General features: G+C 38.9%; 2 protein-coding genes across 2 annotated transcripts in view; one reads left to right on the top strand and one right to left on the bottom strand.

The window, feature by feature from the left end:
* Positions 1–9,926: 9,926 nt before the first annotated feature.
* Positions 9,927–13,329, bottom strand: LOC134566196 (uncharacterized). Its single transcript, XM_063425902.1, has 4 exons — positions 11,893–13,329; positions 11,113–11,203; positions 10,544–10,830; positions 9,927–10,274 (listed from the first exon to the last, which is right to left on the bottom strand). Exons 1-4 carry the CDS (start codon positions 13,327–13,329, stop codon positions 9,927–9,929), a joined length of 2,163 nt encoding a protein of 720 aa, XP_063281972.1.
* A 2,891-nt stretch (positions 13,330–16,220) lies between these two features.
* The window catches only part of SCN4A (sodium voltage-gated channel alpha subunit 4), a 141,951-nt gene continuing 133,892 nt past the window's right edge, over positions 16,221–24,279 (top strand). The window contains exon 1 of the mRNA XM_063459375.1: positions 16,221–16,320. The gene's annotated coding sequence lies outside the window, so the exon portion shown is untranslated. The remainder of the gene's footprint in view (positions 16,321–24,279) is intronic.

Below are 24,279 nucleotides of genomic sequence, written 5' to 3' on the forward strand. Positions count from 1 at the left end.
GGAAATGGCAATAATTGAAGAGTTCTAATTCTCTAATTCCATAAGAATCACCACTTTTTATCAGCGTGCTGTTGTTCCTGCGCTAGATGTAGAAACCTTTTTGTTGTGTTGAGCTACTTGATACTTGTTTTTATATTCAGGTAATATGTGCAATGTCGTTACAGCCAATACATTTTACAGTTTGTTTTTTTTTTTTATATATTTTAAAGTTGCGCTTCTGTTTGTGAAAATCTAGCAATATTCTCATTTGTTTATGATCCTTGTATCACAACGCCTTAATACCATAAATAATAACATGTTAACAGATTTTAATTCCTCGAGTATAAAATTACCCATTAAAGTTTAGTGGTGTAGACTTAATCTACTGGAGATTTCGTCGACATAAACTGGGCTTTAGACCGCAGGATCCTCCATAGGATAGGAAGTGCTTTAACTCCCTACTCTTTGAAGGCTGGAGGAAATGACACGTTTAACAAAAGGTACATAAGTCTTTTCTCAAGCTTTATCATGTGAAGGAAAAATACTGAGACAAAGTATCCCCTAATTTATCTCAATATATCTTTTGATGGTTAGAATTATCTTAATAAATAATAATACGCATTAGGTCTCCCCAGCCAGCTGACCCACGCTCCTTCCCCGCCGACGTCAGCCTGCGGGGGAGACCTAACGTGCATGCGTGGCAATGGCCGCGAATGCATTAGACCCCCATAGGAAAGCATTATTCAATGCTTTGCTATGTCGTTTCTGGCAACGCTGGAGGTCCTCATGCATAGCGTGAGGACGTCCAGTGTTGTTTAAAACCCATTTTGTGTTTTAAGAACCCAGAAGTCCCTCTAGTGGCTGACAAAAAGACAGCCATTAGAGGAGGACTTAACTCTGCAAAGGTAAAAAAATAAATGTATCCCCTACTTTATCTCATTATATCTTTTGACCGGTTGGAATTATCTTTAGAAATAATAACTAAAGCCTAAGCAATAAAAGTATTTGCATTATTACTTAGTGCATCCGAAGCCCACCCTTATTTCTGAGAGTGGGCTATAGCCAGGGCCGTTTTTAAGGAGGGGCAAAAGGGGCAGCTGCCCTGGGCCCAGTTACTCCTGGGGGCCCTAAGGCAGCTGCCCCATGGGCCCCCTGCAGCACCTGAGGTAATCAGGGGCCCCGGCCCTTTAATACTGCTCTGGACCTGGCCCCTGTAATATGGGGGTTGGCTGAATACATACTCACAGCTAGCCCCCTGCACACACTGCCCTGTGATCCCTTTTCTTCCCCTGGCATGCTGGGAGGAAGTGAGGTCAGATCGCCTCCTCCTCAGTGCCGCTGGGGAGGGGGCACACACCACATGGAGGAGAATACAAGCATTGTGGGGGGTCAGTGCCGCATGGGAGGGGGCACACACCACATGGAGGCATTGTGGGGGAGAGGGACTGAGAAAGCTGATAGCAGACTCCCATCAGCCTGGGCCAGCAAGCTCCCACTGGACCCCAGGGAAGCCACCCCTCTGTACCCAAAAGGTAAGGAGACAGGAGGGTGGCTAAATATTGTTTGTTTTTTGTTTTGCTTATTTCTGATATCACTTTCATTCAAGTGTTGGTGTTTGTAATGTAACACACAGGGACTAAGTACATGTTAAAAATCCTAGAAGAACCTGGCAGTTCCCTATTAAATATAAATGTAAAAAGTATGTATGTTAACATATTATTGCATCAAGTGTTATCAAAGGCTGTACACCATTTCCAAATGTCACTTTTGCCAAATTCTGGACCTGGGTATGTAAGAACAGAGTTGAGACATTATATTGGCCAAGGTTGCTGGGAGTTGCTGTCCAAGAGCTGCTAGAAGGCAGAGATTAAAATATGTAAATGTGCACATATATGTGTGTGTGTGTCAGTGTGTGTATCTGGTTATGTCCTTGTGTCCTTGTGTGTATCTGGCTGTGTTTGTCTGTGTGTCAGTGTTTCTGTGTGTATGTATACCTGTGTATGTGTACTTGTGTGTCAGTGTGTATGTGTACCTGTGTGTGTGTGTGTGTATGCATGTGTCAGTGTGTGTAAGTGTGCATCTGAGTGTGTGGTAATGCATACATCCCAGCATTTTAATGCCAACACAAATACACTCCTATATTCCATCTCTAGCACTGTATACATATACACCCCTGCATTTATACCTTTATGTATGTGTGTATCTGAGTGTGTGTGTGTGTATATACCTGTGTCAGTGTGTGTGTGTGTGTGTGTGTGTGTGTGTGTGTATCTCTGTGTGTGGATGTGCCAGTGTGTGTGTGTGTGTGTATTAAAGTGCTTGTATCTGTTTGTCAAAGGGTGTGTATCTGAGTGTGTGTATGTATGTGCCAGTATGTGTCAAGGTGTGAGCATGTGTCAGTGTGCTTTTGTGTGTTTCTGCGTGTTAATGTGTATATGTATATGTGTTATAGAAATCACACAACATGCAAACAGACCCTTGCAAACACAAACATTACATACAAGCACACCAGTTTGCTGAAACACCAATACTACACACAAATGTACATATGCATTTAAAACACAACACTACATCCAAACACCCCCCTGCATGCAAATACAAACATTACATGCAAACACATTCCTGTATTAAAACGCTAAAATTATATACAAACACAAACTCTACACACAAAAGTACACCTGCATTTAAAAGCCAACACTACAGACAATCACACATCCCTGCATTCAAACGCAAACACTACACACAAGTACACCACTGCATTCCAATGGTAACAGTACATACAAATACACCCCTACATGCACACATGCACTCTATACAATAACATGCTGACATTCAATTGCACAAACACTGCTCAAAAATACAACCCTGCAAGGATGGTAGATCCCCAGCTGGCATAGCATCGCAGGAGTTGTATGACAGATGGGGATCTATCTTTTCTTTACTCTTGTGCTACAGGGCAGGCCTGAATTTTTTTTTGCACCAAGGCACTCTCTACATTAGTTTCGCCTCTAGGTTGGGGTGGAGGGAGTGATTGCATGCCCAGGGGGCCCAAGCAGATGCTTGCCCAGGGTCCAATCAATATTAAAGACGGCCCTGGCTATAGCAGCAACAAGTAAAAAAAACTCCTCTCTCAAGTCATCGGAGGGTAAACCATGAACCAGGCTCTGTATAAACCAATAGCAAGTGTGGTATAACTCTTTGAGGATAAACTACTTATACCATAATCCTATGCTGGACAGGTTATTATGGGATACAATAGATGCTTCTGATGGGGGGTTCTCATTCTGGTGTGGAATGGGTCTGAATGTAGCCGTAGACAGAACTTCTCTAACTGGTGAAACAATATATTTATTATTATTATTATTTGTACATTTTTTCAGTATTTTGCAACATTTATATAATAAATTAAAAATTACTGGATCAAAACATACCTAGACAATAGCTTTATTCTGCTTATGGCAATGAATTTGCCTGGTCACGCGTTTGGTAAGGTGAGATAGGAAAAACTCGGTGTCTCTTTCTAATAGAAGGTTATTTTATTGAATTACCTATTATCACCGCAAGCTAAACAAAGCACGGAACCTCTGGGGAACTCTTTGACCCCGTGTTAATGCGAAAATAATCACAGCATTTAAACCCAGTTGGTCAAGGATAAATACCGCCAAGAGAAAACCATTACCCCAATCAGCATTTCAAATGTTTGTTAGAAGTCACATCGTCGAAATAAAATACGGCTGTCCAGGAGTATTTAGCTCAGGGCTTACAAAAATAGGAAACATTGTTCAGTATGCTTGTGCCAGCATTTTCAGATTTTATAGTTCACATCTTTGTAATTGGCAGTACTGATTATCTAGTAAGGTTTAGATATAACTCCCAGACATTCCTTGGCCATTGTAACTTGGTTTATGTATCACATCCATCAGTTTTTCAATATGATGATTGTTAATGACTTTTGGGTTAAGATTTATAAATAAATACAGTGAACATATTTTCCCTTTACCAAAATTACAGGTAAAAGTATATATATAAAAAAATAAAACATAAAAGTCACAATTTAAAGGGACTCTCCAGTGCCAAGAAAACAAACCCGTTTTCCTGGCTCTGCAGAATCCCCTCTCCCTCCCACCCCCCATCCCATGTTGCTGAAGGGGTTAAAACCCCTTCAGTGACTTACCTGAATCCAGCGCCGATGTCCCTCGGCTCTGAGTCAGGCTCCGCCCACGCTCCTCCCCCGCTGACATCAGCCGGCGGGGGAGACCTAATACGCATCCGGGGCAATTCAATGCTTTCCTATGGGGATTCCGGCAATGCTCATAGCGTGAGGTCGTCCAGCATTGTTTAAAACACTTTTCGTGTTTTTAGAACCCGGAAGTCCCTCTAGTGGCTGTTTTAACCTTGCAAGGTAATTTTTGCAGTTTATAAAAACTGCAATAATTACACTTGCAGCGTTAAGGGCTGTGGGAGTTGGCACCCAGACCACTCCAATAGGCAGAAGTGGTCTGGGTGCCTGCAGTGTCTCTTTATTGAATTTATTTGTAAAGTAACAACCAGGCTTGTTAAACTTAGGACCCTCACATTTTATTTAAAATAAATTATCTTGATTCTCTGGTAGTCAGAGGCTTCCACGGAATGCCTGGATTTGTAGATCCTTAAGGACCACTATAGGAAACCAGACCAATTTATCTCAATCTCAGTGGTCCTGTCGTTATCACCTTGCAATGTAAAACATTTTGTGGATACAACAATGTCTTCATTGCATGGCTAAACACACCTCTAGTGGCTGACTTCCGTAAAAAATATTCTTGGTTTCTGCACAGTCTGTTTAATTTAGAATTTATTTTCTCCTGTTCTCTTAATAGCCTTCTAAACTCCGCAGGAGCCTCCTGTGTATGATTAATGTTCAATTTAGGGAGATACAAATTTGTAAAGCAAGTTAACATCTGATTGAAAATGAAGCCATTTTTTTCATGGAGGCGCTGTGAGCCATAGCTAGTTGAGGTTTGTCTATGGCTGCATAAAGAGAAACAAAAGTGATTTAACTCCTAAATGGCAGAGAATTGAACGGTGAGACTGCAGGGGCATGGTCTATACACAAAAACTGATTAATTAAGCTAAAGTTGGTGTGTTGCCTATAGTATCCCTTTCAATGTGGGACTGATAAAACGTTTTGCTCAGGATTTGGGAGGGGTTAAATTTAGGCAAAAGGGTTTGCAGGGTGATTTGCAAAGTACTCACTTGCAAATGTCTTCTATAATCAAATAACCATTTTATGATTCTATGACAGAGACACTGGAGGAGTTGGGACAGTAATTCGTCTTGCCTGGGCTCCCAACAGTCACACTTTTAGCAGGACTGTCATGATTCATGGATCCTGTCCTGCCATTCTGATTTATCTGTCCTCAGGTAGTGCAGTGTGAAGGAACCCTTAGACACCCTTAAGCTGAGCAGTGGGTACTAGGACCATGTAGAGAACCCTTCAGCAGCACTCTATGCATGGTCCTGCAAGTAGGGGAGGCCAGGAGTCTGTCTGTCCACCTTGGTTGACACTTCCCCTTCAGTGGGTGGGCGAGCACATTGGGGGTGTCACCAGTAATGCAAGTTGTATCACCCGTTCTGATATACCTCCAAACATTGTAAGATATGGTTTTACATTCTCTATAACTGTTCTTGCTACCAAGCATAGAAGGCTGCCTGGACCACAGAGGACACTGGCTAACACTCCTGGTACTTCTCTCTCCCCACTTGAGCTCCAAAAAAGGCACATTATAAATGCATAGAACAGGTACTCCCTACCCTGCCTATTTGGAAATCTGTCCCTGTGTGTAAACCATGAAGCTTTTCTTGTTCTCGATATCCCTGACTGCCACTTTAAGATTAACCAAAGACGTCATGCTGCAGCGTAAAATGTATCTCATGTCCGTAGTCCTAGAACTGGCACATTTATCTGCCTCTCTGAAGTTTGGCCAGCCATTGAAGAACCAGATGCACATCTTGGACTGAAGGACTGCTGACAGCTGTACATGTTCAAGTGTGTATGTTCTGCCACGGTTAAGTTCTCACGCAGCCGAATAAATACCAGCATGCAACCGTGTGGGTATTTACCCGCCTATTAATGCTGCACGTGTGACACTAGAAAAGGTGTACTAATTTACTTAGATCACAATGACGCTTGTCATAGTCCACAGCATCGAGAGTCATTGGAGAGCTAGCAACGTTTGGCTTGGGGTGCAAATACAAATTACCAATATTTTTTTTGCGCATGGAATCTTAAAGATTCACGCTGTGCATGTTATCTTTTTACATGACAGATGGAGGCTGCTGGAGCTGCAAGGCATGATAGAATATATCTCTGCAATGTCCATATTTATGACCCGTGATCTGACAGAGCTCTGTGTATGACTAGGAGATGCAGACACTGTATCTTAGAGAGAGTTCAAAGAAGGGCTACTAAACTGGTTCATGGATTGCAGGATAAAACTTACCAGGAAAGGTTAAGGGATCTTAACATGTATAGCTTGGAGGAAAGACGAGACAGGGGGGATATGATAGAAACATTTAAATACATAAAGGGAATCAACACAGTAAAGGAGGAGACTATATTTAAAAGAAGAAAAACTACTGCAACAAGAGGACATAGTCTTAAATTAGAGGGGCAAAGGTTTAAAAATAATATCAGGAAGAATTACTTTACTGAGAGGGTAGTGGATGCATGGAATAGCCTTCAAGCTGAAGTGGTAGAGATTAACACAGTAAAGGAGTTTAAGCATGTGTGGGATAGGCATAAGGCTATCCTAACTGTAAGATAAGGACAGGGACTAATGAAAGTATTTAGAAAACTGGGCAGACTAGATGGGCCGAATGGTTCTTATCTGCCGTCACATTCTATGTTTCTATCTCGCGACTCCATTGCCTGCCATGCCAATTGACATGTGTTATGAATGTCTACAATGCTGTCTGAACTCATCCTCTTGTCTATTACAGCTCCATGGATAACATACATACTCATCATAGTCTGGTAGCCTTCTCAGTCCCAGAAACTGCAGTCCTCCATGAACTATGCCAGTGGGCTTGCAACGACCCTGCACTCTGCTAACAGACATCACAGTACACCTACCACTAATTTTAATGCGCAGTTTATAAACCCAAGATAGAGTGGCCAGGCTCTTAAAAGCCATGGTCAAGGAGAGTATGTACAAAAATGTACAAAAGCGTACAAAAGGAGAGAATGTACAAAAGCCAAAAACGGTCAAGGAAGCCAGAACAGTCAGATAGGCAAGTCATATACCAAAATAGACACTATATAAAAATAAAAACACTCTTGGGACACTAAGGAACCACACCAGGGTATTGTGCACTTGGCAAACTACACTTATATAGGCTGGGGGCATTATTGGGGTAACAATTCTCACAAAACATGAGGACATTGAAAATGTGTAATGTTAGCTTCAATGACGTCATGACACTGCCTCATTAAAAGGGGAACGCGCACAGCGGCCAGTATCAGAGAGGATCAAGGATCGGGGAAGTAGTAAAGAAACAGCAGTCCGCTGAATTAGGGCGGCAAGTGTTCGGCAGATCGCCAAGTTAACCACAGGAAAACCTCCAATCTGTCCCCCATATCTGGAGTGTAATATTCCGTAACACTAAACCTAACCCTAATGTTGTTGATATAATTAGTACTGAAATAATTCAGCATCTTCTCAATTTAACATGTCATACTTATAAGAGAGAGATAAATACATTTAGCGTTGATAAAGGTTTACAGCCGTCAAGTTGTTGTTAAGAACACAAAAGAAATAACGATTGATCTGAGTTCCAATAAAAAAGTGGACTGGAGACTCTCTACTCATCCGTCAATCCATGAGAGCCATGGACAGAATCTCTATGATATGATAGTAGCCAGTGTGTAGAATTTCCAGGGATCTAAAGGTAAGCCACTTAGAAATGTTCCCGGGCATTCTTACGGACTAACCTTTAGCCTTTGCCCTGCAGACGTGTCACATGAATACATGGTGAAACTCGCATGAAACTCATGAAATAATAACTATTACAGGATATGTGATATGTTGAGAATTTCTTGAGTGCTAAAGGAGCAAATCCATCTTTGACACACGCTCTCTAAGGCTTAAAAGGTCCACTCACCATTTGAAGTGAAAAAGAGTGTGCATTGGACTCTCCAGGCTTGTAGTGATGAATAACTTCAAAGGCCTGACTGATAGCATAGTGTTGTATAATCCTTCTCTCACCACCAATACTTCCAATTGGTATCCTTTTGAGAGAAATCCACTCTGCGTTGTGTATTAATAGTGAATGTAATATCCCTGTGTCACCTCTTCCAAGAACTAACATATATCTTTATCCCCTTGTCCAGATAAATATATGACTAGCACTACTAAGGTATTCTACCCGATATTACAAATAAACAGCCAACACCATAGTTCTTCCCAGAGAGAAATCTTTACTTAGAATCTGCCCAGTTAAATATTACAGAAGAAGAATGGTACAGAGTTATAGTATTACAGAGTTAAAATACATTCATAACACTCATCCATTCCATCTATCTAATAATATCTGCTACATTGTGTATGTGCTGTGAGATGTTATGTGCAGCATGTGTGTCTTACCAAACCTAATCTAATGTGATGTCAGTATCTTCTATTTTTAAAGGAATTGGTTCCCATGTTGTAAATAGCAAACTCCTCGGCTCAATTGAAATGTAAATGAGATTTACTTTTCCAAGGCCCAAAGTGTTGTCTATCCTGTTATTTTATTTAAGTGTTAACTCTCCCAGCCATCCCTTTGTCTCTAACCTAAGGTGTGTTTTCCTAGATAGAGACTCCTTTGAAGACTAGTTGATATGTAAATGTGATCGGTGCCTTTCAGGTGCTGTATCTTTCCAACTATCTAAACAGAAACTCCCTTTGAAGATAATTCCTGACCTCCCATACACACAGACTTAATCAAGCACATATTAAACAGATATATATATATATATATATAATATTTTCCCCAACACTCCCCCACTTGAATAAGATCTAATAAGGAGATTATTCACATACAACCCCGCCACCCACTCTGATTTCTGTATATTATTAAAAAAAAATTAAGGCAAGACATGAACCCACACATATATTTTATACCCCTAAAATGGATGTGAGCTCTAATTTTTCCTGCTTTGTATGGATTTTTTTTTTTTTTTTTTTTTTTTTTGTTCTTTCCTCCAAACAAATACTACAGAAGCAGTTCTTAATCCTGGGTGTGTGTAAGTATTATAGGGTATGCTCCACCAGGGCTCTTGAAAACTATTTGTTAAATCATTAAGGCTAGCTACATTTTCCTTCACCAGCTCTTGCAATTGCACCACCCTTCGATTATTTATTTTAAATAATGTATCCAAATCTACATTAAGTGGTGGGATTTTCTTAAAAAGTGAGGGAGCCATTTTATTCCAATTTCCTAGATCTTCCTGTACCACGTCCATAGATCTTTGTGTGAGTTGGATATTGGCTCTTATGACCTCCTTGCCCACTTTCATGGAGCCATAGGTAAGATTAACACACCATCCTGTTTGGGGTACCCTACATTGTATAGTTTGCTGCCACAGAACTGAAGATACTCCCAGTGCGCAGATCGTGGGACCCTGTCCGTGCACCACTCTTTTCCAACCATTTATGGGTTTGTGAAGGTGAACAGGGCAGCTCCCTGAGTTTTCCACCATGCACCCATCTGCCTGGACTAGTGGTTCAAGTACACAGGAAAAAAGCCAAGCATTACCACGTCTGTCACAGCAACTGGGGTTGATAACTTTCCAGAACTGGTCTTCTTTTATTACTAAGCGAGTTTGTGGAAGGAATTGTTTTAAAACGTTAGTGTGATTAGCCACTTCCAACTCACCAAACATAGTCATCTTATAAACAGGTACAGGCTGTTCTGTCCAAACTGGAATGTCAATTATTCCAACTCTGCAGACCTTTAATTTTGGAAAGGACTACATTCTGACAATCTATGCCATATTCCCTAACCAGATCAAAGACCAGGGTAGAATTAATTATTCTGGGCCATTCCTCTCGTTTTATTTCTTGGAGGCCTAAATTTAGATGTTCGTCTAGTAAATTTCCAACTATACCACATACCATAGCTTTAGATACATTATTGTTATTAACTGATTCTCTGAGAGCATTCACCGATATATTAATCCACTGCAAATCTGCAGCAACTGTGTGAATGTTCTGTATCGTGACATCAGTTTCAGCTAGAGTGTTAAAATCCACTCGTCCCTCTTTAAGCATAATTTGCTGCAACCATTAACATAATTTTGTTCTCGTGAGTTAAGACCCTCTATGTCTGCCCTATTCCAAATTGATGTTCCCAAACTGAGTCCTGAGATTATATCAGTACCCAGATCCCTTTTTTTTCCTCTTTCTCTAAACTTGAGCCCTTGTGTTGCATCCCAGAATAGATTAATATGTGCTTGAAATACATTTTTAAACCATTCTTTCATCATCTCTGGGCACCTCTCTGGTATATTAAATAATAAAAAATTTAACAATAATGGTAATGTTACATAAGATACATCAGTATACGCAACAGTTTGTGTTGGTTGGAAGAAAAGGCCATGCTCTGGCCACAGGGTGGTAGTTGGACAGTCCTGAGAATTTATCATTCTTATGTTAATTGCTGGGTCAACTGTATTACGTAATCCAGTCTGATGGGGGCTGCATGTTACAACACCATCCTGGGAAAATGTAAAATTTCTCTCCAGCAGCATCTTTATCCTCACGTCCTTTGTGGCATTGGCACAAAATATACTGGTACTCTTATGTAAATCACTTCCTCCTGGATATTTCCAACCTGCAAATTCAGAGGGAAAGTTAGTTTTAGGCATTGAAATTACATTGTACCACTATCCACCTCCCTATAGGCCCAACGACTGTAAGATTATCTTTACATGTAACATCAGGTGATTGTTCCTTTACTTTTAATCTTACTTTGATATTCTCTGAATTTTCCGAATTCCTTTTCTCCCTATGATAACCCTCTACTGGAGTACTCTGATGTACCATTTTATTATTATTCTGCATCATGACATTCCCTTTTCCTAAGCTATACAGTATATACATAAAAAAACGATACACATAACCACCACATCACGACTGCTGTTTTCTTGCACTTCATATTCCTTATGTGGGCTGCTCTTCCAGGGATCCACTCCATCTCCTATTATCTGGAAAAGAGAACTAAGAGACTATGTTAACATTTACATTAACTTGGCATAAAGTTCTCATCTCCCAAGTCTAACAAATACACATAAGGGCCAATTTTGTCAAGCACAATATATGGACCTTTCCATTTTGGTTTTGGAAATGGATGGTAGGGGGAAAAAATTTGCAACATTACTCTGTTTCCAATCTGAAGCTCGGTTATATCCCCTTTTTTTAAAAAAAACAACGACAAACCATCAAAGATGTTTGTCAGCATGCAAGAAAACTGACAACGATCTGTTGCCATACAAAGATAAAAATAAAAAATCAGCTTAAGGCTATTAAAGGCTATTAGAAAAACAAAAATACACACAGATGTAGAGAAAAAAAAAAATTATGGGAGTTATTAATTGGTGGGGACACTGAATTGATCAGTCTTTCCCTCCTCTCTCATCTGTTCCCTAAGTGCTTTTACTTCTGCCTCCAATCTCTCAGTCTGTCTCTTCAGGCCCCAGTATTCGCTATTCCCTTCTTTATTCCTCCAATTATCCCAATTTCGTCTATTGGGCTGCTCATCCCATCTATGGTTCCTTCTCCAAGTATTCTCTCTGTTGTTTCTTCGGTTTTCTCTCCAACTGGGATTTTCCCAGTTATTATCTCTCCATTTTAGCCTCTCCCAGTTATTATTATTATTCCAATTATTGTTGATTACCTGAGGCTCCTCCCATCTATTTCTCCAATTGTCTCCCATTACATTGCTCCCTTCAGCACTATCCCTATTCCTATGGTCCCTCTGTGGATCTCTCCGTCTTTTGTCACTACCAGATTCATTCTCACCTCTAAAATTTCCCATATGCTGAAATCTATTTCCCCTGATTGGTTTCTGAGGATACATGGTAGACCTGTCTCTCCTCTCTACTCTGAAAATCCTGGCAGCATCTACAGCAAAACTCTCATTTTTAACCTTTCTTCGCCACAAATTATCAGCTCTTAACAGTAAATCACACATTTCTGATGGGTTTGGGGTTACAGATAATATCTCATCCTTAATATCTTCCTCTAATGCATCCAAAAACATTGATCTATGCACCATCCCTCCCTGTTCAAAACCAGGATTACTGACACCAAACTGTTCCATCACTGTGGAGATTCTAGCTGACAATTCATACGGAGACTCTTGTTTCAGCTGTTTAATTTTTCCAGACAATGACACATTTGATGTAATTCCATAAAGTGCTCTCAAGATCTCTTTCAACATATCCCTAGTTCTTCGCTGCTGACCACATGTCTGTACAATCCTGACCCACAATCCATTTCCAACAACTCTCTGCAGCACTCTCTCCATATCACTAGTTGTCAAACTATACATCTCTTTCACTCTTTGAATTCCACAAAACCATTGCAAAAAGCGATTGATATCCTGCTGAGGGACCTGCCCTATTTCTCTAACTATGGCATCCATTTCTTGTGGCTTTAACTGCTTAGTAACCAGCTGAATCTCTCCAGAATTATCACGATTCAACACTGTGGTTGTTGTAGTTGGAGCCGCAGGGAGATTTGTCACTGACTTTTCTTTCAAATCCTCCCATGGATAAATAGGTTTGTATTCTGTATCTCCAATCCCTGGGTTAGCAATAGACCCTGGAATTTCAGATACAGGAGACCTACTCAAAGGTGCCATGCTTTTTGCCATTTTATTAAAAGCCATATTAGTAGCATGTCTGCATTCATCCAATTCCTTTTGCATCTCCAAAATTTTCTCATTCAGCCTCTCATTCTCCACTGTAAGCTCCTCACACATTTTGGCCTTTTCAATCAAAGCTTCACCAGTTGTAACTGCATGCACTCTTAGATCTACAATCTTATTATTCAATTTCTCAGATTTCATGTTAATTACTGAGTTAAGCTCTGCCATTTCATCCTCCTTTATTTTTACAACCCCCTCTAATTTTAAACAACATGATAGTAATGCTTGCATAATACACCCTTTTCTTTTTTTATCAGAAACATTTTTCTCAAATAACACTTCTCTTAAAAACTCCTGCATCTTTTCCCATGACTGTTTACAGTCCTGAGAGATTTCATAAGGACCACCATGTCTCTTAATATAATTCATAAGCCATTGTTTAACATTTTCTGAACAAGTCATTTTTGCATCTACCTTTTTACATGCCATATTCAAAATATACACAGCAACAATATAATAAATAGCAAATATACTCACCAAGCTTTATGCAGACACTGGAAAGCTCTTCTGGCTGACAGTCACAGAACCAAATACGTTGATGTTAAAACTTGGATCCTAGGCAGATTCTGAAGAAAGAAATCTTCCGGCCACGGTCACGGCACCAATTATGTTGTATAATCCTTCTCTCACCACCAATACTTCCAATTGGTATCCTTTTGAGAGAAATCCACTCTGCGTTGTGTATTAATAGTGAATGTAATATCCCTGTGTCACCTCTTCCAAGAACTAACATATATCTTTATCCCCTTGTCCAGATAAATATATGACTAGCACTACTAAGGTATTCTACCCGATATTACAAATAAACAGCCAACACCATAGTTCTTCCCAGAGAGAAATCTTTACTTAGAATCTGCCCAGTTAAATATTACAGAAGAAGAATGGTACAGAGTTATAGTATTACAGAGTTAAAATACATTCATAACACTCATCCATTCCATCTATCTAATAATATCTGCTACATTGTGTATGTGCTGTGAGATGTTATGTGCAGCATGTGTGTCTTACCAAACCTAATCTAATGTGATGTCAGTATCTTCTATTTTTAAAGGAATTGGTTCCCATGTTGTAAATAGCAAACTCCTCGGCTCAATTGAAATGTAAATGAGATTCACTTTTCCAAGGCCCAAAGTGTTGTCTATCCTGTTATTTTATTTAAGTGTTAACTCTCCCAGCCATCCCTTTGTCTCTAACCTAAGGTGTGTTTTCCTAGATAGAGACTCCTTTGAAGACTAGTTGATATGTAAATGTGATCGGTGCCTTTCAGGTGCTGTATCTTTCCAACTATCTAAACAGAAACTCCCTTTGAAGATAATTCCTGACCTCCCATACACACAGACTTAATCAAGCACATATTAAACAGATATATATATATATATATATAATATTTTCCCCAACACATAGGACCTAAAATTATAAAAAATATGAGATTGCACTCTGCATATAAGGCCATACTCATGCCATGTTTACAAGTATGGCTTTCCTAAAACCACAATAGCAAACAAAAATGACCTGGAGAGAGGTCTTGTAGTCTGGTAGGGCAAACACGTCTTTGATACAGGGTTCTTTAATCTCTTTTAACATCGACCCAAATTACATACATGATATATGTGGTGACTCGTTCTTCAATGTTGTAAAATGAGCTAATTGACCCATAGATCAACTGTAAATTCTGCAGAACCTTAATTTGTCTATTTACAGCACCAACGTTGTCTGCATTGTGCTGGGAAAAGCAGTCTCACCAGAGTAACAAATGTGTTGTGGCAAGCTGTATGGAGTCTGAGAAGTATGATGTGCCTGTCAAAACCAATGAAGAGCCACCACAAATAGCAAGAGGACCGAGGTTTGGAATCGTAGCTCTATTGCTTATAGGACCACCAAAGGCATCCAGACTACTTAATCTCAATAACGTTGTCTGGGTGTATGATCCTCTAGTTTTAACCCTGCAATGTAAAACTCTGAACCTAGTTTTACTTGTCATGAGATGTTCAACGTCCACGAGGACATCAAACATCATCAAAACCTGCTCATAGGGAAGCGTTGGATTCAATGCTTCACTATGAGAAGCATTTGATTGGATGAGAAGCACGAGAATAGTCAGCAAAGAAGAGCAGACTTCCAGTTGAAGTAGCAATGGAAATTGCTTGGTATATGTATATAACACGATTATACTTGTGAACAACTAAAATTCAGGGTTTTATCTAAATAATGTCACGACTTTAGTTTTTCTATTCAGTAAATGTGATGTTAAGCAAGAATTGCAAAATGTCCCCAAATAGGACATAACCGTGTTAGAGGGTGTCAGAGTTATAAGTGATGTCATTTATTTAATATTCCAAATATGATGTGCTCTTTACATCGGTTACAAGAAACATTGAAATAATTGCAACAAAACAGGTTTGATGCACAGGAGTTAGAGGAGATGAGGTTCCTGCTTGAATATGCTTATCGTCTACAGGGATGTACTTATTATATTAAAAAATAAAAATAAATCAACATCCCAAGTGACCTGGATCTGGCAGTTCAGTCCCAATTCTCGCCTTTTTTGTTGTGTGTTTTTGTATATTTTGATGTCCCATTTCTCCACAAGTCTCCACAAAGTGCAGTAGACGTGATCATGTAAGGCTAATCTGGGGTATTTCTTTGCGTACAAGAGTGCGACAGCAGTGTCAACCTGATGCTCGTATGTGTTGGGGTGACCCTTTATGACCTTACAAGTCACCACTGATGTAAACAGCAATACTGGTATGCCTCTACTCAATGCCTCACTCAACTTACTCCCAATTTGACTTCGTACCTTACTGCAATGAGAGGTATGCAAAAAGGTAAAGCTAAGAGAAGGAAGGTGGATTGTTAGGCTTATTAAAAAAATATTAACTTATATATACATTATTTGACATAGACTAAGAAAAAATGGTTGTAAATGCATAGAGTAGCCACTCAGTGGTGGTAGACAGCGATAAACTGGAAAAAAGCTTGTGATTTGGTAAGTCTTGAGAAGACACAAAATCCCGAATAAATAGGCTTTTTAGAAATAGATTTTACCTCCTATCATAATTTATTTTGTTTTGTTTTTCTGTAGGCTTATAAAGGGCATATATGCTCAATATTTTGCAGTAAGGTACAAACACAAACTTGTACGTCTACACGCAGCCTTTCGCACTGCACATACTTGCATGTCACAGCATTGGCCAAGTAAGGAATTAATGTCCGAAACCCGAGAGAGGCAAGTTTTACCTGAAGAGCTTCTTAGATGCTCAGATTTCAGGCATGACCATCTGACATCAGCTGCAGCTGTCCTGTGAGCAGTCGCTGGCTACGACTCGATCATTTGGAGATAGTCCGAGCCACAAAACTCCACTCCTTGGGGATTTCTCATATGCATCTGACAAGGTAAATTACCATTATGTGTATTAATCTGTCCAGCCCGTAACATTCCGTGAAGAATTCGGCCCAGAATTACGTAACAAGTTAAAACACACAGAAAGTAAATTACTTTATATTGTGATCTGTCACAGTGATTTTAAGTGGCATTTGCTAAGTTTTACTTCTGTTTAATCTAGAGAAACCAGATACCTTCTCTACGCAATATTTATTCTACAGTAAAAAACCATACAATTAACGCTAATCTGAGAAGCACACATTTTTTTTGCAAAGTGGACTTTTTAACTTTACTTTAATCACTAGAATAAAAAATATACTAGAGTTAAAAAAAACAAAAAACTTTTAAATAATTAAACAGGTAATCCCTTGGCTGATGGGTTAAAAAAAAGACATAGTTAATACACACAATTCTAGAATTGCATTTATAAAGTTCTCTTTGAGCCTTCGGTAATTCAGGAAGCACAGTATGCAAAATTATATGCTACACTAGTTCGGGTGAATTTAACATGTTTTTTAATGTTTCCTGCTGTGAAATTGAGGGTCAGGTGCCAAAAAGAGAAGCGATATCTGGGTACAATTTCTGGCCTTTATAATTTGTTATGGTACACTTTTATGCCACTGTTTCTTTAACACCAAAAGACAAAATATATATATTTTTTTAATTATAAAAATCAAATCTCATGATAAATTAGGAAACGTGCCTAAAGAAGAAGGGAATGATAAAAGGCACTTGGAAAAAAGTTACCGAACTTCCATACCAGGGCCAAGTCTCTGACATTAAAGAGACAGGAATTGATTTATGGGGGCAATGTGGGCGTTGGGGCTGGGCGAGTCCGAAACAAATATTGTAAACAACTTGGTAAAACATAGTCGCTCTCATGGGTTTATTAGAAATGTTTATTTTTGTATGAAATTATTCCAGTAATGTTCAATCTGCAGAAAACTTAAATACCATGATAATTGTTTTTTAGTTACGGTATCTCCGTGAAAGGAACAAAACTCATCAGAGTAAATTTCTAACCCATAGAACTTTAAGATGTTTTAACATTTTGACTTTGTCCTCCAGGAGACAAGCAACGATGTGTTTTGTTGTCTGTTATTCCATCATGGATAAATTCTGTAGATTAAATTATAGCAATAGTAAACCTATATTGGTAAACAAAATGTATCATTTGCATCTATAAAGCCATCTGCAGGATTGTGAGATATTTTGTTTGGGTAGAGAATAAAAGTTATGAGACTATTAAGCAAGTTTGGTTTTGTCATATTGACAGCCAATCACGTCATGCGTTAGGGAGTGACAGGTGTTTCTGAAACATTCTATCTGTCTATATAAGTTAGAACTTTATCTGCTTTATGAAAATTAGCTGACTTTATATATTATTTTAAGTATTTTAAGTTAAGTGTACTTGGTATTTTATAAGGTTATTTCAATTGCATTTAATGTCCTGGAAGGTAAAGTAATCATTAAATGATCTTTATGTAAAAAAAAAATACCTGTGTTTCTGTAAATGTTTTTTTTTACATTTTTTAAATATTATTTTATTATGTTCATTAGCGTTCTTGTAGTTTTTCTCAAGTCGGTTGTCAAGCCAGTGCAACTCACCTCTTAGTTATTATAATAAAAAAAATTAAAGACTTCAAAATATTTACAATTAAGTAAAATGTGGATAATGATGTCCAGTATTGAGAGAGATTTAATAAGTAAAGATTGGCACTGTATTAAAGTCTCCTAGGTAACACTATGTTTCTAAAACCCGCAAACATGATTCACAGAATAACATCGGATTCTATTTTATTTAAAATACATTTTGAATATTTTTATTGTTTAGTAAATGTACGCTGTTGTGGTTTTGATACAAATTGCTGATATATATTTATCGTTTAAAAAAAAAGTGTATTTAATGTTAAGGAAGTCTGTCATTTTTTTGTTATATAGACAAAAGGTATCTGTCTGTCTGTCTGTCTATCTATCTATCTCAAATACAGACCTATCATATGGCATTGTTACTGGCTATGCCTAGCAGTATAGGTAAAAAGGAATGTGGTTTATAATGTAAAAATTATTTTTGTACCTGCAAAATACATTTGCAGAATGCAAAATACCTAATTTACATGTCTTATAAAGATACCTATTTTTTTGCCAAGTTATGATGAGAGTAATAACCATAGACATCAACTGAAAAACATAACGTTTTACTAAACTGGGTACTAAGGAGAATTGACAAATTGATTGTGAATTTTGCACCAAAATTGTAAGAAACAAATCTCCAAAGTTTGTCAAAGTTTTCAAGTTCAATATTATGACTTATAATTATGACTTATGACTAGACTTGTTCCCATTTTCTATAAAACACTGGGTCCCATTAAACAAACAAACAAAATTGCGAAACTTGCCCTAAACCATACCTGTATTTCCGCTCCTCACTGTATCCCAATCCAACTTCCTGTTGTCGTTTGTAATTTAGATGCTTCTCATAGAGAACACTGAGGGCGCATAGTGCATGCGCGAGAATCGACTCAAACCTCCAATTCAATGCTTCTCTATCAGTGTTATTCACAAAAGAGAGAAATGTCAGGAAACCAAATTGAATTTTAGACCAAACTAGATGAACCAGAAGCACAGCTGACTTTGAGATTGTATTCTAATTCAGCTATTTTGGCCTTAACCCCTTAAGGACCAAACTTCTGGAATAAAAGGGAATCATGACATGTCACACATGTCATGTGTCCTTAAGGGGTTAAACTAATTCATTTTGAATTCCCGACAATTCCCGCTAGAGAGGGTTATTCCTAAAAAGCAAGAATTTAAAGTGATTTCAAAATTTAAGATCAATATCTCTGAATTGGAAAGATACTACAAGTCAGCTATGCTCCAATTAGGCAAAGTTGGTATTAAATTTACAATTCACCTTGAATTCTCACTTTAGATAATAACTCTGTTAGTAAATAACCTTATATGAGCGTCAAAATCTCATGAAATGCGCACAGTCGTTATTCGGCATGTGCCATAACCCACACAAAACCCCTTTAATAAGACACAGACACCAGCTTTTCTGTTGGAAATATATAGCCCACAGCTTTCTTTAATTATCATCATAAATTAACAGATTGGGGTCATTGTCAATAATAATGATACTTTGATACAATCTCCCTCCGTACATAAATACCCCTGGCAATGACACCATACCAATATACAATAAATAACAGTATAAATAACATATAACATAAAATACGGCCTACCAAAGAGGCCCCATAACACGCCCTACCAAAGAGGCCCATATCCAACTGTTTAAATTGTAGGGGTGTACCGAGATACCCCAACACCCCCGATTTGGAGCCACCGATGAGATCGAACCTACCAACCAATTGTAACATTCTTGCCTAATCCATCTTAAACCTTGCCATGACCACCTCATATTCCACCTACTTCCCATTTAACCTAGCCCTTCCCCATCGCTGTGACCAAAAGGGAAACACAATCTAAACCTCAGGGAGGGTGGATGAGACAACTAACAGGTAAGTAAAGGTTGTGATTAAAATGGCCGCTTGTTAAGATGACTGCTCTATATCCCCTTAGACTCCAGCCCCTCAATCAAATTAATAGCTCCCGCCCAGAATTATGTTACACTTACATGCCTACTCCCTGACCCTGTCAAGGCCTATTCCCCTATCTGTGTTGCACGCCTCGGCACGCCTATGGATTGAGACCGGCAGTGGAGATCTCAGGATCTCCCCTGTCGGCTCATGCAGGGCCGGCGCTATCTAAGCGCTGGCTCTGCTCTTAGCCTCCCTCTCCACCGGCCCACAGCAGCATGGAGGGAGGCAGGAGAGGACCCGGGGAGCTCTAGCCAGCAGCTCCGCCGAGTTCCTCTCACGAGATCTGAGCTTTGCCACGGCAACGCTCAGATCTCTGGAGAGTGAACTCTAGCCCCGCAGGCTAGAGTTCACTCTCCACTGGACCACCAAGGATGGCAGCAGGAACAAGGATCCCCCCTCTCTACATAAAGTAAGAAGGGAGGGGGGATATTAAGTAATCTACCCCTACCCCCACAATCACCCAAACATACAGCACCCACACACACACACAGCACCTACACACACACAGCACCTACACACACACACAACACCCACACACATACAGCACGAACACACAGCACCCACACACACAAAGCAGCCACACATACAGCACCACACACACACAGCATCTACACACACACAGCACCCACACACATACAGCACGAACACAAAGCACCCACACACACACAGCACCTACACACACACAGCACCCACACACATACAGCATGAACACACAGCACCCACACACACACAGCACCCACACACACACAGCACCCATACACACACAGCACCCATACACACACAGCACCCACAAATCCTTGGTTGTTACAGATAATAAAAGAGGTAAAAGTGTGCAGATTTTTAGAGATGAAAAGGGTGAACTTAAAAAAAGAGAACAATGACATAGAGAAAGGAAATTATGTAAGATTGCATATCCTGTGCCAAGTGATAATTTAGTTACAGGGTGTGTGATTTTTGCAGCAATCCCAGGAGAACTAGAGTTAGTCATTATCTGGAAGGGAGTTTTTAAAAGATGTGTTATATTTATAAATTTGGTTCAAGTTTAACTTCTGCAATATTTGATTTAGAGAAGATACTTTGTATAATTTCCAAAATTTGGCTTTAATGCTATAACAAGTTTTACCACTGGGTTACCATGGAGCATAAAGGCTTTCTGGTAACGGGGAATACTTAAAGGGAACATGTCTTAGAGTCCAATATCTGGAGCCATAGTTAATGGATCAGTTAATAATTTACTGTTTAATTGAACTAATTTACTCCAAGAATTTTATTTTTACTTTCATTTACTTTGCAAAACAAAATTTAGTCCATAAAGTCTCACTCACGCTCAGTTATACTCCAGGAATGATCATCAGCCTACTGACCACTCATTTTATCTCTGCATTTTTACTGAATAAGCAGCAATTATTCCAAACAGTAATGGAAGTTTCAATGGGTTACTACATTACTACAGTCATCATGGGGTGAGGAGTGAACAGACTCTCCCATTTCACGTTTAACATTACTTTTGCATTCTGAGATTGGTAAATATTGCTAATGTACTCTTTAAATATTTTTATTTTAGAGATACCTTAAAGACACACTGTATTTACTGTATGTTGGCATCATGCTTAAATGCAGGCATTTTTTACCATTCTCATTTTCAGTAAGTTGGGATGCTAACAAAGCCTTCAGGGTCCTTACAAACATTTAGAAGCAGGGTACTTGACTATTTTATTAACCTATTTTGTCACACTTACTATGTGTGCACAATTTCATACCATGTGTAGAATATTGCTAAAAAGAGGACACAGTCTAAAGCTTTTCCTCTTTAAAAATCTTGCATAAAAAAATGAATGAATTAAGAAAAAATAAATTCTGTAAATTTACACAATTTTTATTTTAAAGTTTGTCTCAAAAGTAATCTATACACAAAATTACTGTTTTATTATATGTTTATGTGCTAACTATACAGCGTTTGTTTCCAGTAAACTTTATACCAATGCTTTTCAAAGAAAAAGTGCTTGGTAGTCCAGGGATTAAACCGTTAAATACTTGAGCACTAGGTAACTCCACCACACTGGTGGCAAAGATCAGTTTTGTTGTCCAAGGCTCCAGCAAGTGGTCAAGACAGATGGAGAAAAATATACAGTAATGCCATGTCGGTAGTTTTCCGTCAGTTCCCCAGTAATCTGTATATTTACATACCACACTTATACCTCTGAGGGTAAAGTCCCATGAGCCCGGAGTCTCATGGGTAACTGAGTTCCCTCTACTATTTCCATATATGCAAGTTTTAAAACAGCTTTTTTTGGCTACAACTTAGAAGTTTGAGGTTTGCTTTGATTACAGTATTTTTCTGAGTTATTGATGTTCCTAAATGGTACTTTTTAGTAAACTAAAACTCCCATGAATCTTTGCGATCCGAAAACTCAGGAGGTGGATGCAAAAATTGTATGAGCTTTAGTTAGGCTAGAGTTGGAGGTCCAGTATTTGACTCCAAGCTTTGTATGGTGCGTCCGTGCATGATAACACATGGTACTGCACATCATTCAGTTGGGAATTATTATTCTAGTAGCCCCTCACAACAAACAGAATGTTACTGTTTGACATAATTTTTAATGAGCGCACCACAGTTTGTATGTAAACAGCCCTTCTGTTGGGTCTATTTAGCTTTTTCAGTCCCATCGATTGTTGACAGGTTTATAGAACGAATGCAATCTCCATTCACAAACAATGTCGGTAGAATGTCCCAATACTTGCAGCAGTTCTTAAGTGACTTTGAACGTGGCACTTTTGTGTAAGTGTGTGTAGGCTTTGAGTGGGGTCATGCCAGTGATACAATAAGTAAAAAAAAAAAAAAAAAGTATTTTGTTTATAGAGGAAAACTCCAAGCACCATAACCACTAGAGCAATCTGTAATAGTTTTGGTTCCAGGGGTGCTCTGGTGCCCTTCCAGAGTAATTAGTCTAATAGTTTAAAACCGGTTTGACGATTAACTTGAGTCGGCCATTGAGCTCTGGCATTGAGATAAGTCGTGTGGTTTAGAGCTGCCCTCCTCCATTGGAAACGCTCATGGCAGGGCTTAGCTCTGTGGCGCTAATGGAAACTCACTTCCGACTACAGATTAGGTAGCGTCGGATCCCAGGTAAGTTGTCAAACTGATGAGGAGGGGCAACACTTAGCACCTGTAGTCATTACTCTGCTTAGAGTATTCCTTTAAAAAACGAATTTACTTCTTCAATTACTTGATCAAAATATCATTATGCAATAAATGATTAGTCAATACGTAAATGTACGGTAGGCCTTAGCAAGTATCTTTATGACAAACTGCTCGATGATTGCTTGTTGAATATATCTTTTATAAGGATCCCTCTCTCGGGAGCTGTATGGCCACTTGTCAACGAGCTACTGATCCGGTTGAGGAACGTCAACATCATGGCTTTAGGTGGCTTTGCCTCTTTGGTCCTGGTATTTACCATTGGTGTATTAATGTAGAAGAATAATAAATCCCAGTGATGATTGTAGCATACCTGCCCGTCTCAAATGTCCCATGGAAACATCCCATAGGCCCTCTACAGGTTGCCAGTTTGGGGTATTCTTCACATACGGATAGTGAAGGAAGCCAACCAAATCTTTAGTTCTGGGGTCTCTGTTTAACCCCCAAGGTCACCTTACAATTAATCCTGCACTGACATATTAATGACAGAGTTACACTGGTTTCAGTTTAAAAAAAGAGGCAATTATATTCTACTTTACTAAATTCCCATGAGCATTATTGGGAAATTTCGTTTTTTTGGCTTATTGGACTCGTCAACTAAATTAATTTATTACTAGCATTAATTATTAGAACCAAATTCAGATAATTTTCATCAAATTCTCCCAGAGTACATTTTTGACACGTTTGAAACCATCTTTATCATGTGTTGAGGATATAATATTGGAAAATATAAACTAAAAAAAATTAAATAGAAATAATTATAACTAACCAGTGACTAGCTACACCTCTTACGAAAATCTATGCAGTTGGTAGTTTCTTCATGCGTAACTTCATGCGTCTCTTCATGCGATACTTGCAGCGAGCAAATCTACATCTGGTTCCCAGCTCACAGAATAGGTTGAAAGTGTTTTGTTTTTGTAACAGGTTTGGGAGCTCTTTCATCCTTTTATTAATTTTTTTTTTTTAATTCTTTATTTGGAACAGTTTCTTTCATCCAGGGCTCGGACCATATGTCTAGAAGATTTCTCAATATCGACACTCCATCCCCATAAACATTTTCCCCTTAATAAAGTCTTTATGGGTCATGTTTTACGTTTTAGGGTTTAACCCTTTTTTGAACAGTTGAACCCCGAGTGCCTGTTCCCACTGCCTCCTGTCTCCTCCTCTGG

Source organism: Pelobates fuscus, chromosome 6 (genome assembly GCF_036172605.1).
Source record: "Pelobates fuscus isolate aPelFus1 chromosome 6, aPelFus1.pri, whole genome shotgun sequence".
In the NCBI taxonomy this organism is placed as follows: Eukaryota; Metazoa; Chordata; class Amphibia; order Anura; family Pelobatidae; genus Pelobates; species Pelobates fuscus.

Bases quoted from the DNA above. Each gene is read 5' to 3' on its own strand.
- LOC134566196 (XM_063425902.1), bottom strand. From the start codon at position 13,329: ATGACTTGTTCAGAAAATGTTAAACAATGGCTTATGAATTATATTAAG. The intron at 11,204-11,892 runs GTAATCAACAAT...TCTCTTTTCCAG, and splicing joins ATAGATGGGAGGAGCCTCAG to ATAATAGGAGATGGAGTGGA. The intron at 10,275-10,543 runs GTAACATTACCA...TAATGGTTGCAG, and splicing joins CGTATACTGATGTATCTTAT to CAAATTATGCTTAAAGAGGG.